Below are 22,717 nucleotides of genomic sequence, written 5' to 3'. Positions count from 1 at the left end.
GACAGTGTACAGATCTGTCTTTATTTTATTAATTTATTTTAGAGCCAATAGCATTATTCATATTTAAATAATCATTAGAGGTAGGCTATTCGAATGAGGTGAGCAGTCACGCCTACACGTGAGTCAGCAATAGCGTTCATTGTGCGTGCTGACGGTGATCTGATGACTGAAACGTTCAATTTAACTCTAACTTAAAGTCGCTTTTATTAACTATGTAAATAAATCTATTTTGCATCCAAAGACCTCTATGTTTTTGCCAGTGTGCTTGCCTTTTCAAACTGTTTTTCTACTTGCACCGCCACGCAGCACGGCTTTGTCTGAGAACAAAAACAGATGCCTTGTCGTGACGTAAATGTCAGTGGGGGGTAGGTCTATAAGAGCAGCTGTTTGGTCTGTCTGTTTGTACGTAGAGAACAGCTTCGGTCGTGTTCATTCACGTGAAGTGTAGGCTATTATCACATCGACTGAGGATAACGGTTTCGGTTTTTGTAACAACTTTTCACGTTTTCATATACGGTAAAGTTTCATTGTTGTGTTTGACATGTCCTAGAGACTACAATTTCCCCCCGAGGGTCAATAAGCTGTTTAAAGTTCAGTGTTTTGACAAACCTGTTGCTCTTTGTCTTTCAGAATTTTGGATATGTTTTTTGAGTATACCGTTTTTGAACGTTTTTCTATGGAAGAACAAGGCAAACAAATTATAGCCGCGAGTAATTTCGACCAGAGGGACGCCTTTAGAGAATCCTGATCTCTTCCTGGGTCGCTTGAGTGAAAGTAAGTCGACTGAATATAAATGATTACAAATACAAACATACAATATACATATTCAAATGTAGTTTCGCCTACAAAAACACATGTATCCACACTTGTGACTTAGACGTGTTAAGGTGACCTTTCAAGATGCTGAAGTGTATTACATCCAGAATTCACACGCCCTGTTCTGCTGGGCAATAGGCACATTGTGTTCCTGGGTAGCCCATAGGGTTAGCCTGCCAATCTGATTCAGCAGTGAACAAACAACCGGTTAGCCGACAGCTCTTCCTCATTTGTTAGTGAAGCACCATTTAACACAGATCCACCAGAGGGGGGTGTTTTAGGCAGAATTTGCAAGTTTAGTTCCTTTCCCTTCCACTTGTAATAATAACATACATGCAGCTTTGAGACAATAAAATGCACTGTTTGAAGTGCTGGGCAACATCTGTCATAACAAAGAACATGTGTAATCTTTTCATTTAGTAGAAGAGGCCGGCCTAACACACACTTCATTCCTTTCCAACAGAATTGGGCAGAGTTCCTTGTCTCGTGTTCATCTCATCTCATTTCACCACCTTCACATTCCACTGATCTTATAAAGAGGAGAAAATGGTTGGATTCAAAGCTGCTGACGTGCCCCCAACCGCCGCTGTAAAGTTTGTAGGTGCTGGAACTGCAGCCTGCATCGCTGACCTGTTCACCTTTCCCTTGGACACAGCCAAAGTCCGGCTACAGGTATGGACAATGCACTCTTAGTTACAGTAATTCTAGTAATATTATGTAGTTTTATATAACTGGCTTACAAACACCACCACCTGCAGGCAAGAATTGGTACATCAATGATGCTTTGAGGTTTAGGAACTTCAGTGGTAAAAGTACTGTTCAGGAATCCAGAATGAACTTTGCTCCATCTCCTCATCTCGGAATACTGTTGTGAGTTGTTTCAATGCAATTCAAGATTGGTCCATAACATTATACAGAATTTCTCCCCATAGATGGTCGCAAACGTTTTATGTCACCTACTTCATTGCCTACATTAATAGCTGATCTGTTCCCTCTTTCCTTCCCTACCTGCTCCTCAGGTAGGATGAGCAATCCCGGGAGGTGATTTAAGCCCTAGGATTCTACAGAACCTGGACCTTGCATCATGGCCACTTTTACCGGGACCCTCTACCCAACCGATCCAGTGCCCCTTCCCCAACCTCTTCACTGTCCCAAGTGTCTTTAAGTCTCCATGCCCCTTTCATCCTGAACAGATCCAGGGTGAGGCCAAAGGCGCTTCTAGTAATGGACCTGCAGTGAGGTACCGGGGCGTGTTTGGCACCATCACCACCATGGTGCGTACAGAAGGTCCCAGGAGCCTCTACAACGGCCTGGTGGCAGGACTGCAGAGACAGATGAGCTTTGCCTCTGTCCGCATTGGCCTCTATGACTCCGTCAAGCAGTTCTACACCAAAGGCTCTGACCGTAAGTAATTTTGACTTCGGCACATCCCTCTTTTCAAAGCCTTGGTCCGTTTTAAACATGAACTCTCCTTTTGTTCAGATGTAGGGATTGGCAGTCGCCTGATGGCAGGATGTACCACTGGTGCCATGGCTGTGGCTTTGGCCCAGCCCACAGATGTGGTGAAGGTCCGCTTCCAGGCCCAGGCTAGCTCCTCTGGGCCAACCCGGTACCACGGCACCATGGATGCCTACAAGACCATTGCAAAGAAGGAAGGCATCCGTGGCCTGTGGAGAGGTGATCTTTGCTTAAGAGGCGTGCCAATATTAGGGACTATTTGTCAAGTCCTCAAGCATGTTACTAATTTGTTGACTTCAAACCTTGCAGGTACTGGACCAAACATTGCCCGAAACGCAATTGTGAACTGCACCGAACTGGTGACATACGACCTCATCAAGGATGCACTCATAAGATCCACACCCATGACTGGTGAGTCAATGTATTGTCAAATACTGTTAACCCACTGGATCTCTTGTGGAGATGCATTTTCCTTGACCCATTTCATTGACCCTACAGATGACCTGCCCTGCCACTTTACATCTGCCTTTGGTGCAGGCTTCTGCACCACTGTCATAGCCTCTCCTGTTGATGTGGTGAAGACGAGATACATGAACTCTGCCCTTGGCCAGTACAGTAGTGCCCTCAGTTGTGCTCTTGCCATGGTGGCCAAGGAGGGGCCACTTTCCTTTTATAAGGGGTAAGTCAAGTCTTGTGACACCAACTTGAATCACATGACTACTACTCTAGCACATGGAGAAAGGATTGAGTGACCCTAATCATGCTCTGCTTTTGTCATCCTTCCAAAACGGCAGGTTTATGCCATCGTTCCTCCGGCTGGGCTCCTGGAACGTGGTGATGTTCGTCACATACGAGCAGCTGAAACGCGGCATGATGACGGCCCATCAAAACTGGGCTGCTCCTCAGTAAGCCTGGAGTGGGATGCTGTGCTGATTCTGTTGCCTTCATTTTTAGCCTTTTTTTAAAGTTTCTTTCTACACAATCTTTCACTCAAGTGTAGTCCTGTGACTGAAAAGCTGGTCCTTTTTCTGTTTTTAAGCCCTGTAGAACTTTTGACTAATAAAATGATTTTTTTCACAATGTTGTTTTTCATTGCAAATTTCAATGACTTAACTGACTGGAGAGCCAAAGATGAACAAATTAGTTGATGGTCAAAGATTGAGGTTAACAAAAATATTTTTAATCAGGTTTTATTGCATGACAAATCTCTACCCAATACATCAGAAATTCAAGGCTTGCTTGATCAGGCGTTTCTTCTCAGCAGAGAGCTTCTGGGGGAATTGAGTTTCAAACTGAATGATGAGGTTTCCCCTCTGGGAAGGGTCCAGGGACAGCGGCATCCCCTCTTCAAACACCACTTTGCTGTATTTGGGGCTGTGTACAATTGAATAACTTCATATTATTCCATATGAATCATGTCAGAATACAATATTCACCATTACTGTAAAGGTGTTACTCACTGTACTATGTCATTGATGGGGATGTTGAGAAGTCTGCCATCTAGTGTCTCCACATTCATTGAAAAGCCAGTCAGGGCCTACAGGGGAAGGCAAGTAATTAACTTGGCAGGGGGAAATGGTACTCCTAAAGCTATTAGAAACAGTATTCAGACTACCAGTATTCAGACTAAGGCTATCTCACCATCTCCAGAGAGATCTGGGCTGTGTAGATCAGATCATTGTTTACCCGTGCAAACCGGGGATGACTTTTCTGACGCACGATGAAGACAATATCTGCAGGAATACTGTTGGGTCCCTGTGGGAAACAATCTAGCATGACTCAGAAGGATCTCTATAATGGTATAATTATCATGTTTGAGTATGGTTTAGAAATCGAATGGTTTATCTATTTGCATGGACAGACTGGTGGCAGGTGTGAGATGAAGCAAAAAAATACCATCATAAAAAAAAATTAAGGTGTTTAATTGGTCTTTCACCTGATCGCCCTCCTTTGAGAATGTTATCCTAGTGCCCTCATTCCATCCAGGTTTTACAACGATGGTCAGTATTTTGTCCTTGATACTAGATGTGTGTCCATCTTCATTCAAGACCTGGTTAAAATGATCTAACTTCAGCATTTCAGGAATTTTTTTGTCTTGTATAAATGGACAACATACAGTAGTACTGTCTCTTACCCTACGGGATATCTTTAACTTTTTTGTGCATCCATAGAACAGATCCTCTAGGGCCAAGTGGAAATCTCTTTCGATGGGGGAGTCTTGTGTTTTCACCCCTCTCCCTCGCAGGCCCCCAAACCCAATGGCAACTTCATTCCCTTCTTGTGTGTGGAAGTCTAAACGGTGAACGCATGCCATTATTCTGGAGGTAGCCTAATTGAACGGAATCAAACAATTCTTTTGAATAAAATACATCTTATCTTACCTGCAAATGGATTGTCACCTCCAAAGAACTGCCTGAATATCTTGTCTGGGTTCCCATGATAGATGTATCCTGTAGACCATGGACCATTTTCTCCAAACTCAGATGGGATACCACCTTTCAGACCCTCTTCCCCAAACTTGTCATAGGTTGCCTTTTTTCGAGCTGCAATGGTGTGGTTATAAAGATCAATGCTTTAGCTATCTAGGTGAAAAGGTTTATCATAAACTGGCAAACCCACCTCACCACCAGTTTGCCCCCACGCCTACGTTACTTACTATCGCTCAAAACGTCATAGGCCTCCGCAAGTTGATCAAACTTTTCATTACTGCCCGGTTTATTATTTATGTGAGGATGGTACTTCAACGCAAGCCTTCGGTATCTACGAAAGTAGAAAAAGGTGTTTAATATGACGTTATTTACCTAGCTCGTTTGACATTATTTTGCTAGCAAAACCACAAATAGGGTAGGGCTGTTCCAACAGTTAAAGTTAGCTAGTTAAATTAGTATGATAATGTTGAGTTCTTACGACTTCTTGATGTCTGCATCAGTGGCACTTCGGTTTATTCCCAACGCGGTATAGTAATCTCTCCCCATTATTTAACAGTAACTACACCTTTCTGTAAAAAGAAGGGAAATCTATATTGTTGTCGTAGTCGTGTAAGCGTTTCTAGATATGAGTTAGGCTATTAAACTAAAAAAACAGGCTATTAAACTAAAAAAACAGGCAAGATTCTCGGTTGGCGTCTTGTTTTAGTTGCCATGGACTACCACCGACGCACAAAAAGCGCCCGACATTATGGGTTGGCACGTTTTTACCCAGAGCAACCGCTAGGGGTCGCTGTTTACTAGGCTACAGGCTACACGTGTTTTCAAGGTTCAGTAGGCTACCTACCATGTACAATGCTTACTTGAGAGCATCTCCTCAATGAGACACTACCAACAAGCAGCAAGCAAGTTCGTGACCCGGGCTGGACCAAGCTGAAGCCTCAATGCATTTGCAGAAGCACTTCTCTAACTGAAAACAAAGACAACCCTCAATTGTTTTGTATTTTTTAATATATATGGCCAGAAACATAAGTATGACATGGACAAAATGCATGTGTGCTTTCATGAAGCATAGAGTATTTCCCTTTCAACACAAAATTATTTTTGGGGGGCCAATTCATCTGATTCCACCTCAAACAGCAAATCTTCATATCCATGATTATGTTGATTGACTGAGTCATATCAACCCATCAATCCTTAGAATTGTTTGCACACCATCCAAGAGATGATCAGAACTACCATCTTATTTTTATTTGATAGTGACAGCAATATCAATGTTATCCACACACTACAAAGTTAATGTACTATATAAACATTATAGCATTATTCATTCAAGAGGGAGATCCACTGCTTCACAGATGAAAAAGAAGTTATTATACATCATGTCCATAGTTGAGTTCTGAAATTTGGAAGATAGATCATCACCTCTCCTTAGTTAATCTGAGCAATCAGCCCTTCAAGCTCTGGACGTGATTTAAAACGGGCTTGGTAATCTGCCTCTGTGTGCTGTGGAAGAAGACAAAAAGAAGAGGTGGTGGTTAAAGAACGAAATAATTAATTTGAAACAGCTAAAAGAGGAGAACATATTTAAGGTTTGAAGAATAGTTACACGAAATATAGCCCAACTTACCTGCTTTATAGAGAGCTGAACCCCCTCTGGTTGATTCTTTAAAATGACCTCCATAAAGATGGGGCACAAAGTGGCATTCAGCTGTCTCAGCTATGAACAAAACAATGTTAAGTTACTGATATATTACATTGTGTAGTGTTGCATGCTAGACTTAGGCTCTCTTCCATATTGAGGCACAAAGAGGGACTATTCTCTAGGTAAATTCATTTACAGGAGACAGGGGTAAAAAGACAGAGGGTGCAACCCTCAAGTCCATAGCCAAGACACCAACAACACAACAAAACCTCTTGATGCACTTTTACCTGAACGATTCGCTCATGGGTCTTGAGGATGGCGTCTACATACATCTTGGTGCCTTGCTCCTGCATAAGCATAACTTCTGTGCTCTTAGTGGGTAAAGCATAGCTAAGTGGAAGAGAACTTAGTGTTAGAGAAGGCAGGTAGCCTTCTAACATCAAACAATAGTAGATAATTTCGCTGCTGCTTTAGTTTAGTTTTTTTACCCCATCTTGGAGATGTGCAAAATAAATGTTATTTTTGAATGAACTGCCCTTTCAAGTTTAACTGATCAATGAGAAACAACTTAATTATGTATATCCCATACAGTCACGTCACAATGTTTCCACATCACCCAAGAGGATATAACTACCAGGAATCTGTTGGTATCATGCAGTCACAATGTCACTGAGAAAAAGATTGTTTCTCACCTTTCATCCACTTTGACACCTAGCCGGTTGCAGAGTTTGTGGATATACTGTGAATAGTGCTCTACAAGGATCATGTCATAGCCAGACACCTTCACATTCAGAGTTCCATACTCTGTATCTGTTGCTGTTTTTATCTGCTTCACCTGCTGTTTCTCTTTCTTCTTCTTAGGCTAAAAACAACAAACAACAAAGATATGGTAAGTTTCCTCAAACGCTACATGATACTGCCACTGTGTAAGCTGTAAAGCCTGCGGTATACTTGCTTTTCACTACGCATAGAAAAGATGGCTACCACATGTCTCCTGCCTTCCTTTGGAGCGTTGGCTGCGATTGGCTGTGCAGGTCCTCATAAATTTACTCGCCACAAAATGGACGCTTGTCTACGTGTACGCGTTGCTAAACAGCAAATATACCATGGACTTATGTTTAATGATACAGTAATCCAACCTTACCAACGTCAGATTTACATTCCAACTTTTAACTTGATCATAAAGAATACCTTATATATTTTATTATAAATTCTATTCAAGCACTAGAAAAGTAAATGCACTGAGGAGCCTACAAAGGAGCCTTACTGCTTCTTTTGGTAGCAGGTACTTGTATCTGCCTATCCCATGGGTAGGCATGGTCCTGTATTGTTTCTCATTTGCGGATGCCAGGCTCCCTGTGGAGAACAATCAATGGATGATACATCAAATGTAAATTGGCAGGAAATAACCACATTTGATAAGTGACATTATAACTTACCCAGGACCGGGTACTGAACTGAATTGTTTGCCCTGAAAAAAAACATAAACTACATTAACAGTATGCCCCCATATTTAAAGATCAGTGTGTCGTGGACAGTGGGGACATAATTCACCCTGAAACTTTGGAGCGGGGAACGGTTGCCGGTGTAAAGTAGTTACATAATAATCTAAATATCAAATGTTTGATCATGGCTGCCCCGATGGGTCTTTGAGCCGATCAGGAGGTTTAAGATTTGATCTGTAAACCCCTCACATTACAAGATAATCTGGGCCGAACATCGGTACCGGCCAACGTTCCAGACTAGACTTCTCCTCTGATTGTCGGGAGGGGTGAATCGGGGATAAATCAGCCCAACTACCATCCTCTAGTGTGAGCCCGGCATAAGGGCCAGGCCCTTCCTATTCCCACTTCTTCCTCATTGTTCTACAAAAGAAAACACTTCAGTTGTGTGAGTTGCAGAAGAGCACTGTCAACCACGTCATTGTCTCCCTGAATTCCTCGCTCTTCAAGTGCTTGCTTGCACCCCACTGATATGTAGCTACCCGCTGTTCAAAGAAACCAGACGATGCATTGGCAAGTAATGGTATTAATATTGGTGGTAGTCGATTTGATGGCTGTACTTACCGGAGTAAAAAAGCTGCACCGTGGTCCAACACACGCGAAGACTGTACGAATAAAATCTGTAATGAGAAACAAATACATTCTAAAACAGTATCTATAGCATATTGTACGATCACATCTATCCGAGCATCTGATCACATTGAACAAATCATGTGTTGCTTAATGGGCCAGAAGATTAACTGTCATTTGCTGCCTGGTAAACATCCAAGTTTGACCTTTCTGTCAACGTTAGCTAGCCATTTACAAAAAGGAGACTCCTTATCACATCTTAACTTAAGAGACAATACCTTTCGAATGACAGGATGCATTGCTTCAATATAAATACACGAAGCTAGAAAAATGTAAACATAGGGAATTATACTGCAAACAGATCATAGAGGTATTGATACAGATCCACAGTACTACTGTGTTGCTAGCTAGTTCTACACATGCACCACAGCATCAACATAACGAGTGTCGTAATATCCGCTTGGTCCATCTTGATAAACTGTGGTATCAAACCGCAGCTAGCTAACAATGGTTCCACTCACAGGTGTTTGTATTTATTATAGTGGCGGGGATTACAGAAATCACACTTTTAACTTAATATGTAGACCTATTAAAACGCATCCATAAATATTAAAACAGACATAAAGAAAGATATCAGTACGAGTTATGTCACACATGAAGTATGTGTTTATTGCCGGTTTATTGTTGATTTGCAACATTGTTTGACGGCGACGCATTATGTATGACTTTATGTGGCTATAGCTGTTGATGCCATATCATATGTAGGCCTATGTGTATTTTGAATGTTTTATATTTTGATTTTCAACAGCCTTCAACAAGGTGTAATCAAAATCAGGTACGCGTCACAGACTGGTCCTTGATCGCAGTGCAGTCAGCGCAGGAAACGTGGCGTCCTCGTCGATCAACCTATCTCAACAACAACAACAACCTCTCAACCACACTGAAGAAATATTTTCACACGAATTCACTTATTACACTGTGAAAGTGGACATTAATTATAAAAATTAATATATATAAGACCTAAATAGCCTATTAGTGTCCCGAAGTCACACTTTGATGCGTTTAGAACATTTACGCTAGCCTAAACGCCATGGTAGAAATATTAAACATTTGAAGATACATATAAGTCTCTTCAAATAAACGCAGTAGAATAGCAAATATTCGATATTTATGAGCTAAAATACATCAGTTAATTTTGGAAAGCTTTGCCAAAGAGCCTTGGCGAAACCCATGGGCGACACAGACAACTGGACCTGCTCTGCATCGGAATGCCACAATCCCACCGGATTGGTCAACTCACGTGTCAATCAAAGTTGTGTGAGTCCGGCAGCAGCTGACAGAGCCAAGAGCGCAGTACGAGCAGCTGAGCAATGAGTCACTAAAAACTTAACCAGGAGCTTTTAGCATTTACAAGTGCATAATATTGTCGAAAAACGGTTAGCTGACAGCCTGCTTCTTAACGTTGGCTTAGTCAGTGAGTAAGTTAGCTAGATAGACTAGCACAGTCTGGCTACGTGTCCTAAACCTAAGTTGACTCCTCCTAGCTTAGTAGCTAAGAAACTCGCTAGCTGTTAGCTAGGAAGCTACGATAGCTCCTCTAACCTCTCAAGAAGGTAGGGTAGCCAATCAGGTTATTTAATCAGCTATCTATACGATCTGCCTGCCTGGCATATCACCCCAGTCATGTCGGCGGCCGGAGACTTCGGAAACCCACTGAGGAAATTCAAACTGGTGTTTCTGGGCGAGCAGAGCGGTGAGTGTGAAAGTGTCGTCTGGCTCTGCTAACGCGGAGGAGCTACACAGCTACCCGCTAACCATCATTAACATGAGCTCAGATGACGTGAGCTAGCTACTGTAGGACTGCTTCACGTTAACCGAGTTGGCATATCGTTTTCTTGGGTAGTGAATTAGTATCAGGTACTTTTTCTCCTGTGAGAGTCACCCTAAACCGTGGGTGTGTGCTCTCAGATGCTGTGACTAGAGCTAGGCCCGAGTGTGGTATTCACAGGCCCTACCCTGTGGCTTATGTGACAGTTCACACTGTGGTTCAATTAAAGAACACATTTTTTGACTGACCTGAAACACATTTCGGAGTTTATGCCATCAGTCCAGATGATGGACCTCGGGCTGTGTGTCTACCAATATGATCAACTCCCTCTTCTGTGAATTGGGGAACTGACGTGTGTCTGGAGTCAAACAGTAGGGCTACTATTGGAATGGGTGGATATCTGTATCCCTTGCACCGAGTGAGAGAAGTTGGGTGTTGCCTGTTGGACCCTGGATTGACAGCATAATCAGAGCACTATGGTGTGGGGTGTTTGTCAATCTGTTCCCATTGCAGGCTTGGTCAAACATGGCTACACCATTTGCAGCACCCATTAAGCGTGCCACCACAACCTAGTGAACTTACTCATCAGTGAGATTGATGATTTTGTTTGTGCTGACATGATGAGACGTGATGTTTTGTGTGTTTCTGCTGGGTGAGGATAGAGGTGGATAGAGTCTTGTTGCTAGATGGACCTGACCCTGAGAGAATGAAGTCTAACTCTTAACCTCTCAGGTACTGTTTCAGCGCGGATCAGTTGGGCTTTGTTTTTGTTTTGTTTTTTAAATGGAAGTAAAATTGATTACATGAAACTACTAATCATAGCTTTACATAATTTAAGTGGTTGTTTTACTTGTTCCTTCCCACCGAAAAGTGCCTCTGGGCTAGTTTTAAGATGGGCTTGGGGGTGGAACTGGGTTTCCAGGTGTTCTAGATGCCTAATGATGGGTTTGAGAGGTTGACCTGACCTGAAACCATCTGTATACTTATTTGAACCCTTGACACAGTGAATATACATGAATAGGTGACAGAGGGTAAAGGAGCTTAAAAGCGAAGTCAAATTGAGGCTAACTCTCACATTCTTGCAGATAATACTTTCCTCCTTCCATGTCCCCTCCTCCTCTCTCACTCCGTTCTCTGTTGTTGGACTGAGAAGAACAACGCTTTGTGTTCTGACAGAGTAGACTGGGCCAGGAGAGGGACTCACGTGATGGCTGATGGCTGGGACTCCTTATGCCTCAGCTTTCTGTCTCTCACTCCTACAGTGTCTGCTTCCGAGCCCAGCTGGCTTTGTACACTGGCATTATGAGAATAAAGAATCACATCACATGCTTATACAATCACATTTATAAAATCACAGCCCTTAGGAAAAGAGACACACCCTCTGTCTGTGAAGTTATGAATGGACTGTGTCGCAGGGGCACACAGACAGACACTCATTATTCATTGTGTGCACAGTGACAAGGGTCGCACTTCTCACAAGCGGACACACACTTTCACACTTCTCTGCGTGAGGCTGATGATTAGATATTCTTCTGAACGTGAAGATGATCTGTCAAAGTTCAGTCCGTGGATAGCGTCTCGGCTGCAGGCCAGCTGCCCCACCCTCCTCCCCATCTCTGCCCACAGACCTCGCTGCCCACAGAGAAGGGAAGGAGTTGATGCAATGAATACATTTTGAATACCCTTTGAATAAATTAATATTTAGTTATCTGAATTCTATTCTGTTTTGATGGGTTGGGAGTGAGAGAAGAGCAGACAACAATAGGAAGTGTACACAAGTTAGTCTGTGTCCTAGTCTATCTGTCCAGCTTCAGGCAGCAGGGTGCGTCTGGAGCACAACAACCTAGTTGTGTCACATGCCACTAAAGGGTGAGAGGGGGTTGAGGCAGTGTTGGTGTTGACTGGCCAGGCTGGGCCTCCTCCACACTGGGCTGGGAGAACCCCCCAGCATTCCTCCTGAGGGTGGGCCTGGCCTGGGGGCTGCTGGGAAGGGGAGAGGGCATGAAACAGATGAAGAATTCTTAGTTGAGTAACTGTACTATCTGGAACCAAGTCATCACAAGGTGACCGCAGCATCAGCCTGAACATGAGCAGTGTGTAGTGGTAGTCATTCCTAGCATTGCCCTAATAGCAGGTAGGCTCCCACTTTGGCCGAGGTCTTGCTTGTGGAAATGTGTCTGGCTGGCAAGGCCATAGATTACACATAGTTTTCAGTTTGCTACCATCTCACCAACATTTTCTATAATTTATTATGGGGCTATGAAAATGGTGTGACTAACATTTGTTAATGTCTTGTCTATTTTTAGTGGGAAAGACCTCACTGATCACCAGGTTCATGTACGACAGCTTTGACAACACCTACCAGGTGAGCTACCGGTAGCACACACACACTTCTAACGGCTTTATGTTTTCTTGAGTAAAAACTCTATTTTCAAGTGACATCATCTCAATCTCCTTCTCTCCATGTTTCTCCAGGCCACAATAGGAATCGACTTCTTGTCAAAAACCATGTACCTTGAAGACAGAACAGTAAGTCATCTCATTCACTCAGATCAATCCAATCATTTGGGTATTTTACTGGCTGTGGACTTTGTGCAAGACCATATTAGTAAAACACACGTTGTTCACTGTCGACTTATATTGTATTATTGTGTTAAGAAATCGAGCCAAAAGAATATCGGCGGATCTTTATGACATGTTTTATCTTGAATTGTGGACATTTGTTCACTGGGATTTTGAGATTATAAGGGTATCCTCTGAATTGTGTCTGTGCTTCAACTGTCCCAGAGAAACAGTGACGCTGCAGTGCACTTATTTGATCATTCTCATTCTGTGACACAATCACAAGCGGTCGGCTGTCCGGCCCTGATGGAAACGGGGTCTTTTTCCCTGCGCTGCTCTTCTCTCCTCAAGACACACTCAGTCCTTCTTTTCTCCCTCTCCGCCCACCCGCCATTCTGTTTATTCACACGCTAAAGCTGATGGAAAGAAGAACCCGGAAAACCTTTGATTCACCTGGCTTAGACCTCTCACCCTCTGTCCTCACACACGCAAACACACACACTTCCTGCATGCCCCTCTCTCTGTTTTCTCTCTCTTCTTCCTCCTTCTCTCTCTCTCTCTCTCTCTCTCTCTCTCTCTCTCTCTCTCCGTCTCATACACTCATTGATATGAGTTCATTTTTGTTTCTTTACACTTTCTTTTTCCTCACCTCGCATTTCCCTTTATTTCTGAGCTTGTTTCTCTCATTTTCTTTTCATCCTTTTCTTTTCCTTTTCTTTGATTTCTCCTCCCCCCGCTCCCCCCACAGATCAGGTTGCAGCTGTGGGATACAGCTGGTCAGGAGCGCTTCCGTAGCCTCATCCCCAGTTACATCCGAGACTCTGCCGCCGCTGTTGTAGTATACGACATCACAAGTAGGTACCCCCCACCCCACCGGCTCACTCGCCGTGCGTGTGGCCCCCCCCCGACCCCCACCCCACCCCGTCCAGTTCTCCCTCTTCTTACCACCACCTCTCCCTCTCTCCTCCCTCCATCTCTCCCCTCCTCCCTCTCTCCCTGTGTGCTGGTGCTAACATGGCTGCTCAGGTGAGGCTGCAGCTTTGGGACACAGCGGGCCAGGAGAGGTTCCGGAGTCTGATCCCTAGCTACATACGAGACTCCACCGTGGCCGTGGTAGTCTATGACATCACAAGTGAGTGCGGTCCCCGTTGATGGAAAAGTGATGGAGGGATGCCAACCAAAAAAAACAGTTCCTCCTTCTTGTCCCTCACTGGCTCTTGTCCTTGTTTCTGTCGTCCCACCCCTCTCTTTATCCTTCATAAAGGCTTCTTATGCTTTTTGAACCCATCTCTTCTTCTGTGTTGTGAATGTATTTTTCCTACTCTTTTTATGAAATATGTTTTTCCACTTTATTTTTTTTTTTATGTGAGTCGGCTTTATGCATGACTACTGTCTGATAAAGTCTCTACTCCTAACGCTTTGTTCACATAGATTGCATGATTGTATTGCATTAACACCGGAAGTCGTTTTCAGTGGAAGGCTGCAACACGTTTCATCATTCAATAATCAGTGTATTGCAGAAGCAGCTGTGTCACATTTGCATGAGTCAGAGATTTCATTGTTGGAAGTAAAAATCTATGCGCTCTTTGAACCAGAAGCTGTGAACCACCGCCTCTCCTCTCACCCACCGCCAATTTTTCTTTGACTCAACTGTTGTAATTTTGTCTGTACAACTGTTAATATGTCCCTTTATGAAATTGAAATACATATTCAGGCGAGAAAGTAGCGTTGTTGCTTCAAACTGTCGTCTATGCCGTCAGCTTATCCAAATTACCCCTGTAATATGGCTTCATGGTTTAACGTTACTGGTGGTGCTGACTACTATACTGTGTAACGCTAGCTACCACAGTATGTAACAAGATCACAAGCTTGCAAGTGAACATGTACGTGACTCCGATTTCCTCCGGTCGAGTTTTGCGAGACACGCAATGCAATCATGCATAAGCCTGTGTTTCAAGATCATAGGCCTTTAATTTATACCACATGCATGATTATTATGTTACCAAAGATTATATTACTATAGGTCAGATTGGTCACTTTTGGTTATTTGAATGAGCTTCATTATCATTGTAGAACACAGGTATAATACAATTCCAACACATTAAGTTGTTTTTAAGTTGCATACAATGACCAAGAGCATTGACAGGGCTATATTCACCAGATCCTGTCATGCACTCAGTGTTTATTGAACACAAGTAAGATTTGCCCCTCGCTACAGTCTGTCTGAACTGGGCTGTTGTGCATCCTGGAGGATTTGGGATCATATGCACAAGATTTATATTGGCTTGTTTTATTGCATTTTTGCATCCTTGTCATAATTTAGCAGGCTCTGTCTTTCTGGATTTCTGTAGTCTGACTCAACAGATTTTTGGCAATAAACCTTGTCATTCGTTGTCACACTGCCCAATCAGTGGCGAGACTGGCGACGCAAATTAATCTGATTCGGGCCGAGAGATTCTCTCGGGACCAATCAGATTCGATCCAGACTATTTTGCAAGAGCACCGTCGCTGTGTCAAGGGCTGGCTCCGCCCAAGACGACTGTGATTGGTTTAAAGAAATACTGCGTTTTCCTCCCCCCCCCCTATTGCAGAATGCTAATATGTCCAGCCAGACCTGTCTCCGGTGCTGGCACAGCGTAAACAAAGTGTGGCGATAGGTCTGGCTATGCGAGACTAGGATTTCTGTTGGTTATATGGCCTCCATGTTTCCTGTACTATCAGTTTCATCAGATGATGATCCCTGAATGTACTGTAGCTTACGGGGGTTTCTATGCCCTATAATGTTATGATCCGGGGAAACTAGCACTAGCCTGTCAATGCTCTTCAGGTTACACTGCATTACCTCACATCCGTCACATCTAGTTCTCCCAGGGCAGTAGAGGAGAGATGAGGGGGAGAGATGAGGGGGAGAGTTCTCCCAGGGCAGTAGAGGGGAGATGAGGGGGAGAGTTCTCCCAGGGCAGTAGAGGAGAGATGAGGGGGAGAGTTCTCCCAGGGCAGTAGAGGGGAGATGAGGGGGAGAGTTCTCCCAGGGCAGTAGAGGAGAGATGAGAGGGAGAGATGAGGGGGAGAGATGAGGGGGAGAGTTCTCCCAGGGCAGTAGAGGAGAGATGAGGGGGAGAGTTCTCCCAGGGCAGTAGAGGGGAGATGAGGGGGAGAGTTCTCCCAGGGCAGTAGAGGAGAGATGAGGGGGAGAGATGAGGGGGAGATATGAGGGGGAGAGTTCTCCCAGGGCAGTAGAGGGGAGATGAGGGGGAGAGTTCTCCCAGGGCAGTAGAGGAGAGATGAGGGGGAGAGATGAGGGGGAGAGATGAGGGGGAGAGATGAGGGGGAGAGTTCTCCCAGGGCAGTAGAGGAGAGATGAGGGGGAGAGATGAGAGGGAGAGTTCTCCCAGGGCAGTAGAGGAGAGATGAGAGGGAGAGTTCTCCCAGGGCAGTAGAGGAGAGATGAGGGGGAGAGATGAGGGGGAGAGATGAGAGGGAGAGTTCTCCCAGGGCAGTAGAGGAGAGATGAGGGGGAGAGTTCTCCCAGGGCAGTAGAGGGGAGATGAGGGGGAGAGTTCTCCCAGGGCAGTAGAGGAGAGATGAGGGGGAGAGGTCTCCCAGGGCAGTAGAGGAGAGATGAGGGGGAGAGATGAGGGGGAGAGTTCTCCCAGGGCAGTAGAGGAGAGATGAGGGGGAGAGTTCTCCCAGGGCAGTAGAGGGGAGATGAGGGGGAGAGTTCTCCCAGGGCAGTAGAGGAGAGATGAGAGGGAGAGATGAGGGGGAGAGATGAGGGGGAGAGATGAGGAGGAGAGTTCTCCCAGGGCAGTAGAGGAGAGATGAGGAGGAGAGATGAGGGGGAGATATGAGGGGGAGATATGAGGGGGAGAGTTCTCCCAGGGCAGTAGAGGGGAGATGAGAGGGAGATATGAGGGGGAGAGTTCTCCCAGGGCAGTAGAGGAGAGATGAGGGGGAGAGGTGAGGGGGAGAGTTCTCCCAGGGCAGTAGAGGAGAGATGAGGGGGAGAGATGAGGGGGAGAGATGAGGGGGATAGATGAGAGGGAGAGATGAGGGGGAGAGTTCTCCCAGGGCAGTAGAGGAGAGATGAGGGGGAGAGATGAGGGGGAGAGATGAGGGGGAGAGATGAGGGGGAGAGTTCTCCCAGGGCAGTAGAGGAGAGGTGAGGGGGAGAGATGAGGGGGAGAGATGAGGGGGAGAGATGAGAGGGAGAGATGAGGGGGAGAGTTCTCCCAGGGCAGTAGAGGAGAGATGAGGGGGAGAGATGAGGGGGAGAGATGAGAGGGAGAGTTCTCCCAGGGCAGTAGAGGAGAGATGAGAGGGAGAGTTCTCCCAGGGCAGTAGAGGAGAGATGAGGGGGAGAGATGAGGGGGAGAGTTCTCCCAGGGCAGTAGAGGAGAGATGAGGGGGAGAGTTCTCCCAGGGCAGTAGAGGAGAGATGAGGGGGAGAGATGAGGGGGAGAGTTCTCCCAGGGCAGTAGAGGAGAGATGAGGGGGAGAGATGAGGGGGAGAGATGAGGGGGAGAGATGAGGGGGAGAGTTCTCCCAGGGCAGTAGAGGAGAGGTGAGGGGGAGAGATGAGGGGGAGAGTTCTCCCAGGGCAGTAGAGGAGAGATGAGGGGGAGAGATGAGAGGGAGAGATGAGGGGGAGAGTTCTCCCAGGGCAGTAGAGGAGAGATGAGGGGGAGAGATGAGGGGGAGAGGTGATGGGGAGAGTTCTCCCAGGGCAGTAGAGGAGAGATGAGAGGGAGAGATGAGAGGGAGAGTTCTCCCAGGGCAGTAGAGGAGAGATGAGGGGGAGAGATGAGGGGGAGAGATGAGGGGGAGAGATGAGGGGGAGAGATGAGGGGGAGAGTTCTCCCAGGGCAGTAGAGGAGAGATGAGGGGGAGAGATGAGGGGGAGAGTTCTCCCAGGGCAGTAGAGGAGAGATGAGGGGGAGAGTTCTCCCAGGGCAGTAGAGGAGAGATGAGGGGGAGAGTTCTCCCAGGGCAGTAGAGGAGAGATGAGGGGGAGAGTTCTCCCAGGGCAGTAGAGGAGAGATGAGGGGGAGAGATGAGGGGGAGAGTTCTCCCAGGGCAGTAGAGGAGAGATGAGGGGGAGAGTTCTCCCAGGGCAGTAGAGGGGAGATGAGGGGGAGAGTTCTCCCAGGGCAGTAGAGGAGAGATGAGGGGGAGAGTTCTCCCAGGGCAGTAGAGGAGAGATGAGGGGGAGACGTGTGATGTCACGGGGCTCTTGAGAGACCAATAGAGGGCGTGTGCTCTGCGTGTGTCTGGCTTTGAGGAGGAGGAAGTCTCTGCAACAGAAATACAGGCTGTTAGTAGGAGCAGAGGCAGAATGCTAGGAAGTGGGTAGGATGGATGCTTGAGAGGAAACAAGATGCCATTACGAGTTTAGCTGAAAAAGTGATGGAGGACTGTTCTAGACAATTGATAAAAGAGAGCTAAATAAGGACATGGTTGACTAGAGCAAATAAACCAAATTATACAACGGTATAGATCCGGTCCATTGTCTCTATTGGTCAGTTTGTATTCCAGCCGTGGCGATAACCACGATATCCCCACGCTAAAATGGAATATTCGCACATCTTTTAATATCAATCCACCTCTTATTAGTAGCCGTGGCAGCGTCCAGATCAATGTTTATAAAGATCTGCTGTAGCATTGTCGTTGCCTGGCAACGCTCCCTTTTCAGCGGAAGTATCCGCAAATGATAAACAAATAGTCCCATTAAAAATACATTTATTTAAAGTTCGTATTGTCTCTCTTTTTGAAATATTGATAGATAAATGTGGCCGTTGTATAAAAGCATTATGGAACTCGAAGCCGGGGGATGTCACGGATATCGCCACGGCTAGCTGGGTGTAACTGCAATCCGCTGCGCGTCGTGCCTAACCACTCCCACTAGCCGTGGCGATATCCGTGACATCCCCCGGCTTCTCGCTCCATAATGCTTTATTAAGCCTTACTTATGATGGGTATAGACGGTTATGACACATTAAACACAGTCTTAAGAGTTGTGTTATTGTCTTTATCTGTGTGTTTCATCCTGCTCATGGTATTGGCTCTGCTTACAATCAGAGATTAACAATGATCCTGTGATCTCCCCCCCCCTGTGTCCCCCCCTTCCCGTACCAGATGTCAACTCTTTCCAGCAAACCACAAAATGGATTGATGACGTCAGAACGGAGAGGGGAAGTGACGTCATCATCATGTTGGTGGGAAACAAGACGGATCTTGCAGACAAAAGGTGGGGACTTTTGGCACTGTCACTCTAGAGCAGCAGAGGCTCCGCCCCTCTTCCTGTCCCAGATCAGGACAGATGAAGGCCCCCATTGTTAGTGTTGGCTGATTTAAGACTGGATCTGCAGTGAATCCCTCTGACCACTGACCTCCACCAGAGACCTCTGAGCCGTGGCCGGTGGGACACATTACTCCCTTTACCCTGATCCAGGCCCTCTAGAGATCCATCTGAAATTGGTTGAATAGATCAAACACACACACGTGCACACACACACACACACACTGTGCGATAAGGTATTTGTGTGGTCCAATCTATTCAACCCCTTAATTTTAATGTATTATGACTTTATGTGATGTGCAGTGCCAATGTGATTTATTGCATCAAACTGTAATCTCCTGTAAGTCGTTTTGCTATAAACTGCTGATCTGCATCTTTAACTCTTATCTGCCGCAGGCAAGTATCTATTGAAGAGGGTGAGAGGAAGGCCAAAGAGCTAAATGTAATGTTTATTGAGACTAGCGCTAAAGCGGGCTACAACGTGAAGCAGGTTAGTGTGTGACCGAGTCGTGATCTCCGTAACGGCTGCCTGTGCTGCTGCCTTGGCTCCGCCTCTGAAGGTCACCTACCACAGCCCGAGGTCAGAGGCGGGGGAGGGGCCAGATCCTCATCAGGCATGGTAGGGGACAGGGGTGTCCATCCCAGGTCAGAGCCGTGAAGTCATTTGAATTCGGGAAGAAATAATGACTTATGCAAGCGATTAGATCCTGTTTACAATTCACTATGACTGAGGCCCAGTCCAGTTACCCCCCATAGCCCTAGCGCTTGGCCCTACCTCTACATTTTGCACGTTCCCACGTAGGGTAGTGTGTCCCATTTCTTTTAGCTTTCAGGGCTAGTGGGCATATCAAGGACTAGTGGATGTTTAAACAGCCCTCCAAAACGAGGGGTTTCAGATGCTGACTTGAAAACAGAGGGGTAGATGACAATTCACAGAACCTGTGCATGAAGTCTGAAAAATAATCCAGCAGCAATTTGTATGCACTTCCCCACTCATCTAATATCAGTGCATTTATATGGACAGGACTGCATTGAAATTGCCAGTGTGTAAACATGCTTCCTGGCTGTTCAATAGATTAATCTGTCTTGTTCTGTCCTGACATTTGGTCATATTTGTCACTATAATAGTTGATAATGGTAGCAAGCAACAGGCGTTAATACTATAAGGTATAGTAATAAAATGCAGAGCAGAAAACAAGGAACAACTTACAAAGAAGAAGCTAATTATGTAGCGAGTGGTGTCCCATTTCCTAGGTAAAGATTTCAACCCCCGCCCCTTGTGGTTCCGTACCACCCAGTCGCGGGCGCTCCTAAACTAGGGGTAGGGCCAAGGGAAGGGAATTGGGCTCAGGCCTTAGTCATTGATCATTTAGCTCCCAGTACCTCTAATATGAGTCTTCCTATGAAGTCCTGGGCTTATCTAGCGCTCTGAGGGAAGGTCAGTCTGGGAACACTGGGGCTGAGCGGAGGTGGCAGCAACAAGCAGTGGCGGGAGGAGACACGACATCATCCTCTATTTCAATACCTTCACATTCTGTTCTGTTTGTGTCTTGTGTTTTCCTGTGTTGTGTGTGTGTGTGTGTGTGTGTGGGGGGGGTACCTCTGTGTCGTGGCTGGCCACAGGCAGATAACCACAGAGGAAGGAGAGCAGAGAGCCAAAGAGCTGAATGTACTGTTTATTGAAACGAGCGCAAAGACAGGCTACAATGTCAAACAGGTAGAGCGCATGCGTGTGTAGTGTGCAGTGCTCCTACTGTCCTCTGACAGCTTCTCTCTCCGTCTCTCACACACACACACACACACACACACACACACACACACACACACACACACACACACACACACACACACACATTTGTGTGCATACACAAATATATGTGTTTAACACTGGCTTGCCTGGATTTCTCTCAAGGTTTGATTGGAAGTGATTATTCTACCCAGTGTCAAAAGCAATCCTATTGAAGACGAGATCTGCATTGAGGAGTTCATTAAGATTTTTATATAATGCCATAAGTTGGAATTGGCACTGCAGGTTGAATGAAAAACATCACCACCAACACCAGATTTCCCCCTAGGGGGATCAATAAAGTATCTATCTTAAGCTGTGTCTGATTTGTGGACTGGCATTGGGATAAACCTAGCAAGGTCTTGGGGAGCAGTGATGTCCACATCCCATTTCCCGCCTTCAAACGTACCGTAGACAACACTTTGCTCATCACCAATCCTGAATGACGTCGTCCTGACAAGGGATCACAAAGACCGTGTGGAATAAGAGTCTGCTGAAAGTGCTTGATACACGGACGCTTGCCTGTCCTGTCTGGGGGGCGTTTGGTTTGGTTGTGGTTGTTTTACGGGTCCGACTGTCCCCTCTCTCCTGCAGCTGTTCAGACGCGTGGCGGCCGCCCTCCCTGGCATGGAGAGCACACAGGATAAGAGCAGAGAAGACAGTATCCTTCATCTGCAGAAGTGTGTGAATGTGTGTGAGATTTAAGGCAGCTAAAAGATGTTTCGGGCTATAGTTCAATGCCTATATGCGGGTAAAGTGATTGTGTCAGCAGCACTGCTTGTGAAGCTGGGTGAAAAACAATCCTAGACGGTAAGTATCTGTGCATGTGTGCGTTGAAAAGGCGTCCTTGCATTGGTTGTTCCCGCGTCTCGTTTCTCACTTGTCTTGAGTGGCTCCTTAACTTCCCCCTCTCAGTGATTGACATAAAGCTGGAGAAGCCACCGGAACAGCCCGTCAGCGAGGGAGGCTGCTCCTGCTAACTCCTGCCTCCTCCGTCACTCTCCATCTCTCTTCCTCTCACCTGCGCTTTGTTGCTCTCTCCCTCTCCCTCTCTCTCTCTCCCTCTCCCTCTCCCTCTCCCTCTCCCTCTCCCTCTCTCTCTCTCTCTCTCTCACTGGCTTATTCACTCACCCTATACTGTACCGTACTGACCTTGCCCCCCTCCAACCTCTCAAGCCATCTCTTCTTTACCCCACCCCTGAAGAAGAACACTACCTGTCCATCACCCTTGTTGACATGGTAACCTGCTCTCTCACTGAGATGACCTTAAGCTTAACAAGCTTACAATGTGGACACGAATGCTATTATACTTCTGTTCAACCTTTGCAATGAAATAGGCATTCATCATTCCCCCCCAAAATGTCAGTTATTTTTGTCCTCCAAGCACTGTACACTATTTGTCTTGGTGTGCTACACAGAAATGTTTGTAAAGTTTTGTCAGATATTACGGACGCCTGTGAGGGACCCATTTCTAAGGAGTTGAGACGGGGAGCAGAATGTTCTTGTCGGTAATGAAAACGAAAACCACAAGTGGCTCCTGTGATGTAGTACAGATGGATCAATGAGGTTCAGCAGCCCCCCTGCCCCCCCACTGAGAGCCTGGTGACGGGGGAGGACCTGCGGAGTCATAACCTCGAGCCAGCAGTACTCCTGACAACCGCCTCAACCAGAGTTACCTCACAGTTCGGCACTATGATGTGATGACACAGTTGAACCACAGCCACACCATACTGCATGATGGCAGTCTCACCACTATGATATGACAGCATGCATCAGCTTGTACTTTAAGGCAGTCTCTCGATCACCAGACGGTCCTCTCTCCCCGC

At 46.0% G+C, this 22,717-nt stretch overlaps 4 protein-coding genes across 5 annotated transcripts; 2 read left to right on the top strand and 2 right to left on the bottom strand.

Moving 5' to 3' along the window:
- The first annotated feature begins 405 nt into the window (after positions 1-405).
- Positions 406-3,307, top strand: ucp2 (uncoupling protein 2). Its single transcript, XM_084450100.1, has 8 exons — positions 406-516; positions 631-774; positions 1,280-1,488; positions 2,010-2,220; positions 2,299-2,493; positions 2,584-2,685; positions 2,773-2,953; positions 3,069-3,307. Exons 3-8 carry the CDS (start codon positions 1,363-1,365, stop codon positions 3,181-3,183), a joined length of 930 nt encoding a protein of 309 aa, XP_084306226.1. The 5' UTR covers positions 406-516; positions 631-774; positions 1,280-1,362; the 3' UTR covers positions 3,184-3,307.
- Positions 3,308-3,494: 187 nt separating this feature from the next.
- On the bottom strand, positions 3,495-5,249 carry dnajb13 (DnaJ heat shock protein family (Hsp40) member B13; the record flags this gene model as incomplete). Its single annotated transcript, XM_084450441.1, has 8 exons — positions 3,495-3,648; positions 3,735-3,811; positions 3,916-4,029; positions 4,211-4,324; positions 4,409-4,566; positions 4,656-4,817; positions 4,931-5,034; positions 5,182-5,249. The coding sequence occupies 8 exons, from the start codon at positions 5,247-5,249 to the stop codon at positions 3,495-3,497; spliced, it is 951 nt and encodes a 316-aa protein (XP_084306567.1).
- A 489-nt stretch (positions 5,250-5,738) lies between these two features.
- Positions 5,739-8,845, bottom strand: mrpl48 (mitochondrial ribosomal protein L48). The gene is made up of 8 exons (XM_084450509.1): positions 8,696-8,845; positions 8,412-8,467; positions 7,785-7,816; positions 7,613-7,701; positions 7,038-7,207; positions 6,633-6,735; positions 6,331-6,420; positions 5,739-6,206 (listed from the first exon to the last, which is right to left on the bottom strand). Exons 1-8 carry the CDS (start codon positions 8,714-8,716, stop codon positions 6,132-6,134), a joined length of 636 nt encoding a protein of 211 aa, XP_084306635.1. The 5' UTR covers positions 8,717-8,845; the 3' UTR covers positions 5,739-6,131.
- Positions 8,846-9,769: 924 nt separating this feature from the next.
- Positions 9,770-22,001, top strand: rab6a (RAB6A, member RAS oncogene family). Of its 2 annotated transcripts, none has more exons than XM_084450510.1 (8): positions 9,770-10,170; positions 12,552-12,610; positions 12,721-12,774; positions 13,834-13,939; positions 18,943-19,054; positions 19,502-19,595; positions 21,486-21,552; positions 21,807-22,001. In XM_084450510.1, the coding sequence occupies exons 1-8, from the start codon at positions 10,101-10,103 to the stop codon at positions 21,869-21,871; spliced, it is 627 nt and encodes a 208-aa protein (XP_084306636.1). In that variant the 5' UTR covers positions 9,770-10,100; the 3' UTR covers positions 21,872-22,001. The 2 variants fall into 2 exon arrangements, with proteins under 2 accessions (XP_084306636.1, XP_084306637.1); XM_084450511.1 differs by lacking the exon at positions 13,834-13,939 and adding an exon at positions 13,556-13,661.
- Positions 22,002-22,717: the final 716 nt, after the last annotated feature.

The sequence above is a fragment of the Borostomias antarcticus genome (assembly GCF_949987555.1).
Source record: "Borostomias antarcticus genome assembly, chromosome: 15".
Taxonomy (NCBI): Eukaryota; Metazoa; Chordata; class Actinopteri; order Stomiiformes; family Stomiidae; genus Borostomias; species Borostomias antarcticus.
Note: the sequence above shows the minus strand (reverse complement) of the source record. Positions and strands in the feature narration are given on the sequence as shown.

Coding starts and splice junctions, on each gene's coding strand:
- ucp2 (XM_084450100.1), top strand. CDS start 1,363: ATGGTTGGATTCAAAGCTGCTGACGTGCCCCCAACCGCCGCTGTAAAG. Junction 2,221..2,298: donor CTACACCAAAGGCTCTGACC/GTAAGTAATTTT, acceptor CCTTTTGTTCAG/ATGTAGGGATTGGCAGTCGC. Junction 2,494..2,583: donor CATCCGTGGCCTGTGGAGAG/GTGATCTTTGCT, acceptor CAAACCTTGCAG/GTACTGGACCAAACATTGCC.
- mrpl48 (XM_084450509.1), bottom strand. CDS start 8,716: ATGCATCCTGTCATTCGAAAG. Junction 7,817..8,411: donor GGTGCAGCTTTTTTACTCCG/GTAAGTACAGCC, acceptor GTTTTTTTTCAG/GGCAAACAATTCAGTTCAGT. Junction 6,207..6,330: donor TTCAGCTCTCTATAAAGCAG/GTAAGTTGGGCT, acceptor CTTCTTCCACAG/CACACAGAGGCAGATTACCA.
- rab6a (XM_084450510.1), top strand. CDS start 10,101: ATGTCGGCGGCCGGAGACTTCGGAAACCCACTGAGGAAATTCAAACTG. Junction 12,611..12,720: donor GCTTTGACAACACCTACCAG/GTGAGCTACCGG, acceptor ATGTTTCTCCAG/GCCACAATAGGAATCGACTT. Junction 13,940..18,942: donor GGTAGTCTATGACATCACAA/GTGAGTGCGGTC, acceptor TTCCCGTACCAG/ATGTCAACTCTTTCCAGCAA.